This window comes from Oryzias melastigma, linkage group LG1 (genome assembly GCF_002922805.2).
Source record: "Oryzias melastigma strain HK-1 linkage group LG1, ASM292280v2, whole genome shotgun sequence".
Classification (NCBI taxonomy): Eukaryota; Metazoa; Chordata; class Actinopteri; order Beloniformes; family Adrianichthyidae; genus Oryzias; species Oryzias melastigma.
Genome location: NC_050512.1, coordinates 120,116 through 135,377, shown reverse-complemented (window position 1 = coordinate 135,377; position 15,262 = coordinate 120,116). Strand labels below are relative to the sequence as shown.

The 15,262-nt window shown below is 37.9% G+C and overlaps 1 protein-coding gene across 2 annotated transcripts in view; it reads right to left on the bottom strand.

Annotated features, from left to right (window-relative positions):
* cxcl12b (chemokine (C-X-C motif) ligand 12b (stromal cell-derived factor 1)) overlaps nt 1-14,784 on the bottom strand; it is an 18,609-nt gene extending 3,825 nt beyond the window's left edge. The window contains exons 1-3 of one of the 2 annotated variants that reach the window (XM_024259908.2): nt 14,602-14,784; nt 10,691-10,808; nt 3,640-3,723 (exon numbers count right to left, since the gene is read on the bottom strand). In XM_024259908.2, coding sequence (XP_024115676.1) covers nt 3,640-3,723; nt 10,691-10,808; nt 14,602-14,668 — 269 coding nt within the window. In that variant the 5' untranslated portion in view covers nt 14,669-14,784. Of the gene's footprint in view, nt 1-3,635; nt 3,724-10,690; nt 10,809-14,601 lie in introns of those variants that run through there. The other variant, XM_024259909.2, reaches the window with a different exon arrangement.
* Nucleotides 14,785-15,262: the final 478 nt, after the last annotated feature.

Genomic DNA, 15,262 nt, shown 5'->3' with positions numbered 1-15,262 from the left:
GTCCGTAAATTCAAAGGTCTGGAACCCTCGGGACACGGTACCGGATGAGGTACTGGATGTGGTACCGGATGCGGTACTGGATGTGGTACCGGATGCGCACTGGTCCAGTAAAAGTACCTTAACCCGGTACTGGTTCACATCCCGTACCGCATCTGGTCCAGTGTCGGGTTAGGGTACTGGTACTAGGTTTTAGTGCTGGTGTGCTATACGTCGCGGTACTAAACAGGTTCTGATTTGCGGCCCAGTGGTTGGGGACCTGTGATTTAATGGAAACAGTCAGTACATCAAAAAATAACGAGTTGGGGACAACCAAATGTCAAAAAATGACAAGGGGGTCCTTAAAGACCCACTATTTGTCACGCAACTAGGAGTGTGAAATTTGTTCTCCACATTTGACCCATCCCCTGGGGGAGCGGTAAGTTGCAGACACAGCCGTGCTCGGGAACCATTTGGTGGTTTAACCCCCCCAGTCCAACTAGGTATGTTTACATAACAAGTGGGGTCATCCAGACCCCACAAGACAGCGCACTGAACTTTTTTTTTTCATGGATTTTTTATTGTCCCTGGTGTCCCTGGCAGACATAAAATCCTGTCCACCTCTGTCATAGGAGGGATCACACATCATTATAAGGGAAGGGTCATCTGGACCCCATAAGAGCACAAAGGTTAAAAAAAACCTTCCCAGTAGTGTCTCAATGACGATTATGAAGTAGTTTTTAACCAAAATCCAACAACCTAAATGTCTTAAAAAGACATTTTTCATGTTGAACTGAAGCCTCTGTTTCCAAAATCTCCTCTGAGGGGGTGTGGCTTTTGGAGCTCCGCCCCTGATCCCCCCTGTCTGATTATGATAGCTCTGTGTCTCACTAGCATAAATCTTCCCCGCTGCTACATAAAAACATCCATCAATCTGGGTAATGTCCAGCCGTATGGTTCTGATCCGGATGTCAGCTGGACGAGGAAGTGAAGATCTTCATGGACAGAACTTCCTCCAAAATCCTGATTCTTTCTCCTTCCAGTTCACCAAAGACTCTTTTAGCTAATTCTCCAATGTTTATTGACTGTGATCAATACATTCAATCATTGGTTTCTCAGAGTTCTTGATAAAATAATCAAAGCTAACATCAAAATGCTCTTTCATTGATTTACAATCCTTTCCAACTGCGGTCAAATGAGCCGCCGTTCACATTTCCGTGGTCACATCAAGAAGCTCCGTGGAGTCTGGTGGAGATTTTCCAGCGTTCTCAGTCCTGCTACCGTAAGTATTGGATGAAACTCACACCAAAAATCCAGTGATGCTGATTTGACCACAGAAATGTGAACGGCGGCTCATTTGACTGCAGTCAATGTGAAGATACCATCTTCTCTTCTCCAGAACCTGAACTAGACACTAGGAACAGATGAGGGTTTAGTGCATGTGCAGCAGAGCTGTTGATGGAAAGAAGATCATTCATTCAAACAGAGTCTGTCCAAGACAGTTTGATTGATTTAAAAGGAGAAATACTCGGAAATGTAAAAACTAAATGATTTCTTATTACATTTGTTCTCTTTCTGAAGAAAAATGACACACAGACATGATAAAAACTCTATAAACAGGATTTCCGTCAAAGGGGGATCTAACCAAACGTCAATATGTGACAACATGGGAGTAAGAATGTTTTGTTTCTACATGTTGTTGATATGAATATATGTGATTTTTTGTCGCTTTATTTTAATTTTGGCAACATTTAAACAACTGAATAATGATTCTAGGTCCACTAATTACCCATTTTTCCCCCTTAAGTTATGATCAATTTTACATTCGATCCTGCAGCTTTGCGACTAAAAGAGGATGTTTCTTTTCAATGTATTTCAATGTAGAGTCCTTTAGGATCAGAAGCTTTAACTTCTATATTCTCCTATTTATGCTGTAAGCCTTCAGAATTTCAAATACATGCAGCAGATGCATCTCCCCCATAGAAAACTTACACTGAGACTCCAAAGACGGTTGTTTTCTATGTTTTTTTTATTTTTGTTACAAACATTGCATATTATGTAGACTCAGCACTAGTAAGTACAGCTGCAACAAACAAAGACTGTCAAATTAAAGAGTTTGTATCTGGAATGATGCTTTAATACTACAGAACTGAGTGTCTTTAAATGTTCTTGACTAAAACCATTTCCGTGCACTTTGGTATGTGACATGCACTTTGCTTGTATTTGTTCAGCTGTGTACTTCTGGTGTATATAATGATGCACGGCTGCATTTAAGTGATGTCTGGACAACATCAGCTGCTGGCAGCTCTTCACATCCTGCTCTCGGTATATTGGTCGATGTTGAGTCAGTGACAGTGAGGAGAGGTGCACAGTTCACACAAACAGCCCGATGTTATCTTGCTCTCATTTCTAACTTGTATAATTTTGACAAAATATATTTTTATAGAGAGTAAAATATTGAAAGTTATTTAAGGTTTAAGTTGATTTATTCTGGAATAATATTCCTGCTTTTTATTATTCATAATTGTGTTAAAAAGTTACGGTTTTAAAGTTTTGAAAATGGTAATTCTGCTGCTTTATGGAGTATTTTGGCGTTTACTAAGATTTTTTAGACTGTTTTGGAGTTTAGCTAATATTTCAGCTGGTAGCTATCTATTTTGGCTAATTTCGGCTTTTTTAAGCTTATATGCTATTTTGGAGTTAAGTTAATCTTTTAGCTTTATGCTAGCTGTGTTTGCTAAATATAACATTTTACCAGTTTTTTAGGCTAATTTGGCGTTTAGATAATATTTTAGGAAGCTCTTAGCTTCAGCATTTTCTGCTTTCAGCTTCAGTGTTTTTAGCCATCAACCTCAGTAATTTCATCTATCAATTTCATCATCTTCAGCTATCAGCACTAGCATCTTCAGTGGCCAAATTCAGTTTACATCATTCACACTAGTGTTATCACAGGTAATGTTATATATCTAGTTCATAATTATGCTAAAAAGTTACAGTTTTAAAGTTATAAAAGAAATTGTTTTGGAGAGTTCAATAAATGTTTATCCTGTCTTGGATTTTGGCTCTTTGTGTGAGTGAGTTTGACACCCCGTTTTAAACTAAGAGATGATTCATAGTGACTCTGTTTTTAAGAACATTATTGTAGATCTTAGGAGATGAAAGACTGACTCAATACAGAATAGAAGCTCATTCTCTTGGGACGTTTTAAAAATTTGAAATTGTATTTGTTTGCTCATGTGTATTTTAAACATATTTATCTATTTATGGATATGTGAAATTATGTATAATTATTGTGTGTATTTAAAGAGCAGCTTTGTAACCATGTTTTGTTACTGTTCAGTAATTGTATTTTAAGTGCCTCAATTTTAATAAAGTTCTTCAAAAATCATAAAAACATCATGTAAAGTGAGCTGAAACTGAAGGAATGATGAACGTGTAGATGGCCTTCTTCAGTTTTTCTCAGATGTTCATCATTTAATTGTTAAAAATGGGACTGGTTTTGAAACATTCTGATAGTAATTATAAGCTGGAAACAGCAAAGTGACCACTAGGAGCAGTGGTTTACTTCATGCAGTCAGCTTTGAACTCGGTGGAAAGGAAGGTCATGTTTCATGGCTGCTCCTCTAACCCATGCAGTTCTCAGATTTGGGAGGACTGACTTACTTGTTGATGGCATTCTTTAAGTACTGCTGCAGCCACTTGGTCTCTGGGTTGATGCAAACTTCTCTGTTGTTCTTCAGTTTAGCACTGTGGGAGGACAGGAAGGTCAAAATGTCATTAATTACCGTGTATCCACAGAGTCTTGGTTTCTTTTAATAATTGTTGATCCATTTCCTTTCTCTCACTGACCCAGATGTTCAAACACTCCAGAGCTGCAGATGTTGAGCATAAATTGATAATAACAGATTAAAGATATTGCTGAGTTTACTGTTCTGCACTTCTCTTGGTATAACCTCTCATCTGATGATGGTGCACAGTACACAAGCTGCTCCCTCACGTGGGACTCAGTGAAGATGCTCAGCTAGTTACTTCAGGAAGTGTCCTGTTACTTCAGCGCCTTGACGATCCTTAATCGTTCAGAACATTTCCAGAAGATCGCCCAGAAATCTGTTTTCTACTCCAACCAATTATTTTGTTCTTTTTTGACTCAATAATATCATTGTAATTTTGCACTTCACTAAAAGATTATTGTTCTACAAAAAACAAGTATTTTTAAACAGTATAGTATAGTATAGTATAGTATAGTATAGTATGACATTATATAGTGTTGTCTAGAGTTGTATATGACAGGATAGTATAGCATTGCGTAGTATAGTATATTAGTGCACAGTGTGGTATAACATAGCATACTTTAGTATGACATAGTGTAATATAGTATAGTACAGCATATGATAGAAAAGCATTAGTATAATATAGCATAGTATATTATTGTATAGTATAGCGTAGTAAAGTATAGTACAGTATAGTATAGTTTAGAATAGTGAGGTATAGTATAGCATAGCACAGTATAGTACAGCGTAGTAAAGTAAAGCATAGTATGGTATAGTAAAGCTTAACAAAGTGTAGTATAGTATAGCATATTATAGCATAGTTTAGCAAAATATAGTATAGTATAAGTAACTTGTATTAAAAGTTACACACTAAATTATGATAGCTGAAAATAAATAATTAAACATTTAGATAAAGCACATTAAGGTGAGATTACATACATTTACTTTCTCTCACTCCTTTTTAAGCAAATCCACAAATGACTCTCTTGACAAACTGTCACACTTATGGATTTAATGTATTCTGTCTTGTATCTATGAGTACAAGTATGTCCATATATGATTAAGAGTAATTCTAATGCCATCATTTAAATGTGTATGTATATATATAAGTACATAGATTCTTTTCATTTTAGACATTTCCAATCGAAAGGAATCATCCAGACTTTGATACATCTATAGATATATCTCTTTTGTTTGTCTCTTTAGTATTTTTTGTTTTGATTGCTTGAAAGAAACCAATTCCAATCAAAACAGAACCAAAGTGAGCTTGGTTCTGTTGTTGAGGATTATATCATTCCCTGACAAATACAGGAGAGCATCCCTCCTTAGTGTGCTGCACACACCTGTGCGTGTCTCCACAGGTAAAAAGTTCTGAATCAAGTCCTGTTGAACAGCACTGAGCTGCTTCCTGTTTTCTTCATTACCTGAGGGAGCAGTTGTGTTGTGGTTTGTTTTTGTCTCGCCGCTTCAGTCTGTCTAATCTAAACCTGTTTACCTGGAACCATACAGAACCTCATTGTAGAACTGTCAGTATACCTTTACCCTAAAATATGCTAAATACACCACAAATCAGCAGACAAGAGAAGGAGCGTGGTCACCATGTGGTCAGCGCTGTGTTTGGAAACTGCAGTTTTGAATCCACAGAGGGACAGCAGGAAGGCGGCTCACATCATAGATCACACATGTTTCACTGAACCAAGCTTTGTTTCTGGGAAACGTCTTTGTGGTTTTATGTAAATCTTTACATGGTATTTCCTTTCCTCGTGAAAGAACAGCACAGCAGAAGATGCATTTCCAGATTGAGATAAATATATTCGACTTGAATGATTTCATTTGAGGTGTAACTCATGATAGACTGAACGGAAAACAGGATACACACTCGATGCACTTTTGAAGTCAAACACCTCTTTATGCCGTTAACTATGTGTCTAGGGTAGAAAATAATCAACAAATAAATACTAGAGCATATTTACAGACATGTTTCTGAAGGAGAGAGACTTTTCTTTGTGAACTAAACCACAGCAAAGACGTTTTTACAGTCATGGAATAAATCTTTCTTTCAACAATAAAAACGTGTTCTTGGCATTAGGAAAATATTGTAAAATAATACAAAATAGTAAATAAATAATAGAATAATAAAATAATACTTTATGGCATGACATGACATTAGATTGGTATTGTTTGTATTTGTGATGGTGTATAAAGGGTCTACAGATGCTTCAATTCACCGTCTCATCTCATCATCTACGTAACCCATAAAGGACTTACAAGTAAAACAAACAAAACTGGAAAAGTTGCATTACCTGTGATAATGCTAGAGTGAATACTTTTTATTAAATGTGGTTGCTGAAGACACTAATGTCCCAAAAGTGCTGAACTCGCATCATTTCAGAAAGAATTTCTAATTTCTTTAAAAAATCGCAAATATTGCAAAAAATGTTAAAATGTGTAAAACGTGTGAAAACAAAAAGAATAAGCATGAATGTCCTGAACGTGCTGAATGATTTGATTACATTAAGGTATTATTAAGGTATTAAAGTGCACAAGGTTTTGAAGAACTCCTCATTTCTTTGGGGCAAAACAAACAAACAAACAAAAAAACGTATAAATTGCATACAATTTTAAAAATAGCAAAATTTATAAACACAAAACGTACAAACAAGATTGCTTAAGTTTCAAAAGTGCACAAAGATTTTGAAGAACTTCAAAAATGTCCTATTCATTCTCAATGGGGCTAAAAAAATCTCACATTTTGATACAGAGATTGCTGAAATCGCTGAAAGTGTGATTGAGTTTTTATGTGCGGAAAAATGTACGGATAGGAGAAGGAGAATCACTATAGTGTGAATGCTTACTAAGCAATCACACATTTGAATAGTACTGGTTTCTCGTGTCCACCAGGAACCAGTACTATTTTTATATGGAAGATTACTAACTGTGAAAATGAATGTCTTTCACTGAAAGTAGTCGCTGAAAATGCTGAAGCTATTTGCTGAAAATGGCGACACATATTATTATCATTGCTCCAAGGATTCACTGAAAATGCAAACGCTATTTGTAAAATGTTAAATTTGCCAGAGGGACTGATAATTTCATTAAAGAACTATGAAAGAGCCCTGAAGTTGACCTAAACAAAGGGGTGGGGGGAAATTGCTTAAAAAAGCCTAATACATGCCAGTTTTGCAAAAAATATTTAGTGTGTTGCTTAAATAGGAGCTAATCTCCAAAATAGCCTAAAATTCCTAAAATTTGCCAAAAACATTAGAATGTTGTAACTTTTTAACATAATTCTGAATAATAAAAAGGCAGGAATATTTTTCCAGAATAAATCTACTTAAACCTTAAATAACTTTTAATATTTTACTCTCCATAAAATGTTTTTTTTTTCAAAATTATACAAGTTAGAAATGAGAGCAAGATAACATCGGGTCATTAATAACAATAAAATAAAATGATCTGGAGATAGAATAACCCGGAGGTGGCTCAAAGGCAACAAAAACATAAATAAAGTATATTTTTTCTAACTTTGAGGGGAAACTTTCTTGCTGAGTTTTGGTCCATAAGAACTTGGACCAAATGGCTCTTTGAGCGTTAAAGGTTGCAGACCTGCTCTAGTAGCAGTGTAGTCAGGCTGGATGAGTGATCGCAGGTCAGCCAAACATGCAGATATCACAACCTTGTAGCAAAAGGTTTAACGCCTAATGGTAACGCTTAAACACAAAATCTTTAACAGACGGTAACTTTCGCTCACACCACTTTTCTCCTTCAGAATCTACTGGAACTATTGTGTTAACGGTTGAAAAAATTAAAGTAAATCAAAGAACATAAAAGCTGGTGCTAAAGAGTTAACGGCTCAGAGGTGTTTCCTTCCTCCTCCCGTTCTTCATCACACATTTAATCTATTCCTTGTCACCTTCAGTCCCCTCAATACTTTTTCTTGATTCCATTCGTGCTCCTCCTGCTTCTCCAACACTCTAAATTATACCTCACTTATTCTGCAACCCATTTAGAGCAACACAAATGAGTAAATGAGCGCCTGCACTTCAAAGTAACTATAAGTGCGTACGTGCAAAAACCCCTCTGACTAACATGCAAGTTTGGAGACCCAACAGTTCAGACTGAATCCATGATGCTTCTTCGGCCGTCTCAGGTCCTCCATGAGGAAGTTCTCTGCTGTTTGTCTGTCCGGGTGACAAACCCACAGTCTGAACCCGCTGATCACAAGCAGCAGGTAGTGATTACCTCACAGCGAGCTAATACCAATCGCCTGTTCAGATGGGGTGGGGACACATGGGGGGTAGAGGGGGTGTTGTGTTACTGGCTTCCTTTCATCTGCCTCATAGAGATAGATAGAGATAGCCGCTCAGCTCTCTGCAGGTTCGTCGCTCCGTGAATTCTCCACGGCTTTTCTGCAGGGGGGCTTCCAGAGTTCCAACCACAGCTCTGTTTATCCTCTCTGACCTTTTGCCATTCGGCCACCCCCCCTCTCTCTGGGAGATGCCCCGCAGCCCTTCACCTCTCTGGCCGTCCGCCTTGTATAGCTGACAACCAAATGAGACGTTTCAGTGAATGTGTTCCAGACCGCTGACATGCTCAGAGCCGCAGCGCCGTTTCAGGCGGGAAATAAACAACAATCGTGGACAAGGGACGCAGGAGGTCAGCAGAAATACAAAGGGAATCACTTTGACCCTCACATATTGCTTCCTTTGGTGTATGTGAACGCCCCCCCCTCGAGCTCGTCCTCTTCCTCTCCATGAGTGAATTGTGTTTCTTCAAACTCATCATTCCAGGATGTTGACCCTCAGTAGTCTCTGCACTCAGCTGTTTGTTTTTCAGCCACATCAGCTGATTATGTAAATCAGGGACCCAAACTTTTTCTTGTGAGGGTAAAGCTAAATTAATGAAGCATATTTTCAAAGTCAAGGAAATTCTATCTGACCCTCCAGATCATTTTATTTTATTAATGTTCCGATGTTATCTTGAGCTTATTTCTAACTTGTATAATTTTGACTAAATATATTTTATGGAGAGTAAAATATTGAAAGTTATTTAAGGTTTAAGTAGATTTATTATGGAATAATATTCCTGCATTTTTATTATTCAGAATTATGTTAAAAAGTTATGTGTCTTGTTAACTGTCTCAGATCTTTTAGATTTTGTTCTTACATGTTCAACTGTAGCAAATTCAATCTCATTCAGGAGTGTCAAACTCAATCACACAAGGGGCCAAAATCCAAACACACCTTAGGCCGCGGGCCGAACAGGATAAACGCTTATTGAACACTCTAAAACAACATTTTAAAACTTTAAAACTGTAACTTTTTAACATAATTATGACCTAGATATATAGCATTACCTGTGATAATGCTAGTGGGAATGCTGTAAGATGAATCTGATTGCTGAAAACGCTGAAGCTTACAGTCAGCTAAAATTTTAGGTAAATGCCAAATTAGCCAAAAACACTTAAAAACAAAAAACAAAAACAAAAAAAACCCTCTGGTTAGCCAAAAAAGCTGGCATGTAGCTGAAATACTGGCCAAAATTTCAAAACAGCCCAAAAATCTTAGTAAATGATGTAGATATAATGAAAAGATATAGAGATATATAGATTTAGAGAGATAGAGAGATATAGTGAAAGACCTAGATATATATATAGAGAGAGAGAGAGATATAGACAGATATAGTGATATATAGACAGACAGATAAAAATGTAACTTGTCAAATCTGATAAAGAATATAATAATCACATACATTTTGCCTAACTATGAATAAGTGTTCAGATAAAGATGTTTTAGCTAAACGATTCAACACAGCCTCATCCCAAGTCGACATATAATATAACATTTGGTTAAGGACCCCTCCACGTCACTGTTTAATGTTTTGGATGTCCCCAAGTCGTTGTTTTCCGAGAGAATCTCGTCACAGCGAAAAAATATGGCCCCCGAAAATTAATAGTTGGAAGTCCTTCCCCCTGCCGGAGCCGGCTACAAGAACATTGTTTTAAGCTTTCAACCGTTTTCCCCATTTCTTCTCTCCTTTATCGACCCTTTCTGCAGTTTTTTTCTCTGTGACACTCTTTAAAAACCACATTTCTTGACTCTGATCAGCTGATTCACAGAGGGTTAGTCCTTTTGCCGACTTTTTCTCAGGAGGTAATCACGTGTGGTTATACAAATGTGAACACTTGTTAATGTTGACCTGAAAGAAATAAAAGGATTAACGCTCTCTGTCCCATTTGAAGCTCATCTTCAGTTACAGTTTATTCACATTTAAAAGCTGACAGTTCTGAAAAGGTTAAAATATCACTTTTGAAAGTGTTTCCTAAAGTTTAGGAAATTTCAGCTTACGCAACCGGCTAAAGTTACGATCTCCGCTTCCGGCCACAGATTGATTGTGGCGCCGTCTTGCGTGTGACCAGAGGCCCCTCTCGTTTTTTGGCATACTGGCTGTTTCCATTAAATCACGGGTCCCCAACCTCCGGACCGGGTACCCAAACCTGGTACCGGTACCCAAACCCGACACTGGACCAGATGCGGTACCGGGCACAAACCGGGCACCCAGTACCGCATCCTGTTGGTTGCAGACCCTTATTATACGGACAGCCAGCACATCAAAAAAGGACGAGTTGGGGACACCCAAAACGTCAAAAAGTGACGTGGAGGGTCTTTAAGCAAACGTCATTATGTGACGAGCTGGGGATGAGAATGTGTTGAATTGATTGTTTCTGTAAGGCAGAGAGCTTCAGAGGTTTGACTTTATCTCTACTATTTGAACAGTTTCACTGTAAAAGCAAAAATAAATTTAAACTCCTTGAAAATTCCCAAATATTTTCATTTATATCAGAAATATATAAGAGTAAAATAAAATGTCCTAATGGAGCGATTAGTCGTTGTCATTCAATACTTTTCTGTTCTTCCCCCAGAGACTGACCAGGCGTTACTCACATGACTTGGAAGGGGCAGTTGGGTGTGTGGAGGAACTTCAGCTCTTTGATGCTGCGCTGAGGAACAGTGTTGAGCGTGGAGCGACACCAGCACCGTTCAACCAGGCTGATGGGTTTGGCTGCAAGACACAGACCGCTGTTGAGAACACATCCTCCAGCCTGAGCTTCACTCAACGCCACCTTTTATATTTTAACCTTTATTGAACCAGGTGGAAAAACCCGTTGAGATCAAGATCTCTTTTACACGGCGTCCTGGCCAAGTGGTCAGCAGCACACGTTCGAATACTAAAGTTACAGGATAAGCAAAAATAGAATAAGCTGTGAAATTGGAATATGTACAATATAGGATTTAAAGCTTAGGTGTAACAAAGTGACAAGGCAGGGTAATAAATCTAAAAAGACATTTTGAAGGTGCAACAGTTGAGCAGCATTGCATTGGATGGAGTAAGTAGTTATACAGTGCAATTGAATTACAAAAGAAGTTAGTCACAAGAGCATTGAATTCTGGAGTTTTTCTCTATATATAACAGAATGGAGCTGAATGATCTAAATGAAACCAGTTCAGACCATTTTAGACGAGTTTGGATACAGTTCAGGCAGAGGCAGCAGAGAAACTGAAGGCTTGTTTCCCAAATTCAGTTTGAACATGGGAAACACGCAGATGAAAAATATCACAAGAGCCTAGTGCGTATTGACTGGCAGTTCTCTGAAGAAGAGAGCTGAGATATGAAGGTACCAAATCAAGTAGTTACTCATAGACTATTGTCCTCAGTGTGTGGACCTTCATGCCATTGTGCTCTGCCGTAAAGATCACAGTGATACGTGAGACGACTACAGCCAGTCACAAACCTCAATGCTCAGTGGTATATAGTATTGAGGGATTGTAGGCAGGTGGATGAGGTATTCATATAAAGCACATCTCTAATATCAATCAGAGGCAAAAAACTAGCTATCAGAGTTTTTCGAGCTCTAAGTGAGAAGCAGGATTTGTTTCTAAAATAAAACCCAAGCTTCAGTTACAGTTTATGCAGTAGGGTGGCAACATGCATTTTAAACGAAAGCTCCGAGTCTAGCACAAAGCCCAGATACTTGAAGCTGTCTACTAACTGTATCGATCTATCATTGTCAGTTTTTAGAACAGAAGAGAATTCCTGTACTCCAGGTTTGTGTGAAAATATCATCACTTTTGTTTTTTCTCTGTTTTAAAGCATTTTTAGTGATCTGAGACGAGAATGAACAACATTAAAATCAGACTGTAAGAACTCTAAAGCTTGTGCTAATGACTCAGAGCAGCAGTATGACAGTGTCATCTGCATAGAGATGGTTGGATGCATTTGGAAGGTTTTGACATAAGTTGTTAATATAAATGGAGAACAGAATGGGACCTAGAACCGAACCCTGTGGTACACCTTTCTTGATCTCACAGACAATAGAAATGGACCCAGATATTTGTACAGACAGGATCTGTTGGACAAATAGTCGGCAAACCAGGCCACGGCTTTATGGGAAACACCAATGTTTGCCAGCATTTTTACCAGGAGAGTTTGATCTTGTATTATCCGTCTACATGGATCTTCAAAATGACACAAACCTAAAACCTTTGGATAACGTTCTTTGTGGTGCACTAAAATTGAAAAAATGTTTTTCATCAGCTCATGATCAACAGTTTGCATTCAGAAGTAAAAAAGTCTGGACCTGCTTCTGATTAGACTGAAAGCGTATTCTGTCAGCTGTGACAAATCTCCATGAAGCACAGGAATGGATTGACTGGCTTTTTCACTGAATAATAATTTCATTAAAAAGAGATTAGTTGTGTCTGTTCGGCCTTTCACTCGCAGAATTTTAGCTTTTCACTCCTGGAGCTTTTCTGAAGGAGAAGGGCCCTCAACGTTTCCTCTCTTCAAGCAGCAGCAAAGAAACCTGCAGCTCCATTCTTTAAATAACTGCAACCTATGCACAAATAAATACAAATGTATCTTTGAAATATTTTCTTAAGTTACATGGGTGTAAAGAAGAAAAAATGGCTGTTGAAAATCTACTTGTAACATAAAAATGACTGAGTGTTTTAAACAATTAGATAAAAAAATACTTTGGATTTATCTCATGCTAGAAAAAGATGACGTTTTATGCTGAACTCTTTTAAACCAGATGCCTTCTGTGCATAAGTCACAGTATTTGCCTTTAAAGTTCAGCGAGCTTGAATGCATGTTTACGAAAAACGGCAAATGTTCTTCCACAAATGGTTAAATCCTCAGTCATATCCGCCTAATGATTTGCACCCTTTCAGTCTTTTCTCATGCAAATCAGGGGATTATTATGCAGCACGCAGCGCCACCGCCACCAGCAGCCAATCTTATCACCTTCCAGCCCTAATTACAAACTAATTATAAGACAGCAAAGGAGAAGAGCAAATACACGCCGCATTCTTTCAAACGCAGCCGTGACTTTCACTGAGGCAGAAACAAGACGCAGACCGGGAAACTCAACACCTTCCAGTACCCCTGAACATGGATAGATTAGATTTCCACACCAATTTTACAAAAGAAAAATCATCAAAAAAAGAATATAAATAGTTTGATCAGTTGAACGCTTTTTGTAACAAATCGATCTAAAGGGAGAAAATGCATTAAGTAAATGTAGGGAGTAGACCTGATACCAATAAAAAAGAAACTAATATGAACGAAAATGTTTAACTCTTTAACACTGGAACTCCAGTGTTTATGTTCTGTGATTTATTGTAACTTTTCAACCATTAATACGATCATTCCAGTAGATGATGAAGCAGAAAAGCGGCTCATCGAGCCACTAGAATCTACTGGAATGATCGTATTAATGGTTGAAAAGTTACAGTATGTTAAAGATTTTGTGCATAAAATTCCTGCCTATTTAATTCATAGAATTATTAAAAAAATATTACATTTTTAAAAGGTTTAACATTTTAGTTCATTTATTAAATGTTTTCCCATTTGACTCGCGCCCTAATGTGTTTTTTTTGCCCCCAAAAGAGATAGAGAAACCACCATTACAGCATGATATCATAAATCATTTAAGGCTAAACCCACAAATGACTGACGTCTCTACTGTACAAAAGTCCTGAAGTACACTTGAGTGGACAGGTAAATATGTAACTGTAGAATTTAAACATATAACTTTTAACCCCTAAATCATTATTTTGTTTTCCTAAAGATAAATAAAATTACTTAGCAAAAGCCACTTTACTTTAATCAGGAAAATCTAGAAATTTTCAACAGATTATCTTAGTGGCTTAGATTAAAACAATCTTTTGAAAACAAAAAAAATACATTTGAAAGTCCTATATTAAAACTTCCTGCTCAACCAAATGGCAGGGAACATTTAGGAAACATATATTTTAAAAATATTGATTGTGTGTATTACACCCCAATGTACGAAGCCCCTAAAGGGACATGGAAAAAAAAAGTATTTTTCCCCTAAAAATTAAAGTAGACACATTTGAGCACCAGTCAATATTTTTTTTTAGAATATTTTATTTTACTTCCATTTTTAGAAAAAAAAATCAGTTACTATCTGGTGCACTCCAATTACGAACAAGAATTTTTTTCTAAAAATTGAAGTTAAAAAAAATAAAATATCTGGATAGCAATCCATTTTTTGGGCAAAACAATATTTATTTTACTTGAATTTTTATTTTTTAATTCGATGTCTCATAGGGGCTCCGTACCAAGGCAATAAGTGGCAGAAAAAAAATACCTTTTTTGGTGATTTTTTTGTTTGTTTGTTTGTTTTTTGGGTAAAAAAATGGTTAAAGAAATCCCTGTATCCAATATTAAAACAGCCAAAGAAATCCAGCATGCTGTTAGTCAAAGCCAAAACCTGAAGGGGTCAGAATCAGTCCAGGTGTGCCTGGACGTCCCATCTGCCTCCGGGACTCACCTTTGGAGGTGGGAGTGTGTGTGGCCACGATCAGCAGGGCCATCAGTGCGAGCAGCTTGACGTCCATGGTGGTGGGCTGTGGGGGGGCTGCTCTCTTCTCTGCTATGATCCGGCGTAAACTCTGACCACCAGCTTGGCTCTGCTCTCTGTTAAACCCTCAGATGGGAGGAGAATGACTGCTTGAGAGAAAGGGAGTCCCACTTTCTCAAGAGGAAGGAGGGGGGGTGCATGAGAGGGAGGGGCTCAGACAAGGGAAGGGGAGGGGGGGTCCCTGCACAAGAAGGCGGGGCTGAGACAAGGGAAAAGGAGGGACATTAGAAAGAGGAGCTGCAACAAATCAGGAGAGACCTTCTTCCATTGTGAAGGTGTTGGCTGAGACTCAAGGAGAAAGTCTGAGTCCACTTTCTTCTTCACTTTCTCTCACCTTCATGTCTGCATCCTTCACTTCACAGAGGCTTCAGTTATTCACTTTAACACACTAGCCCTCACAGGAGGAACAGTACTGACTCTCTAATGTCCAAAAGCTGGATGTTCCTAATGCTGTTTTATCATGAGTCACTGGTCTCCTGCCTTTTTCAAGGCACAGACCCCAAACTTTATCCTGTGAGGGCCACATGTCTTCTCTGGTGTGAAGCTGGTTTGTAGGCTAAAGGTGCATTCA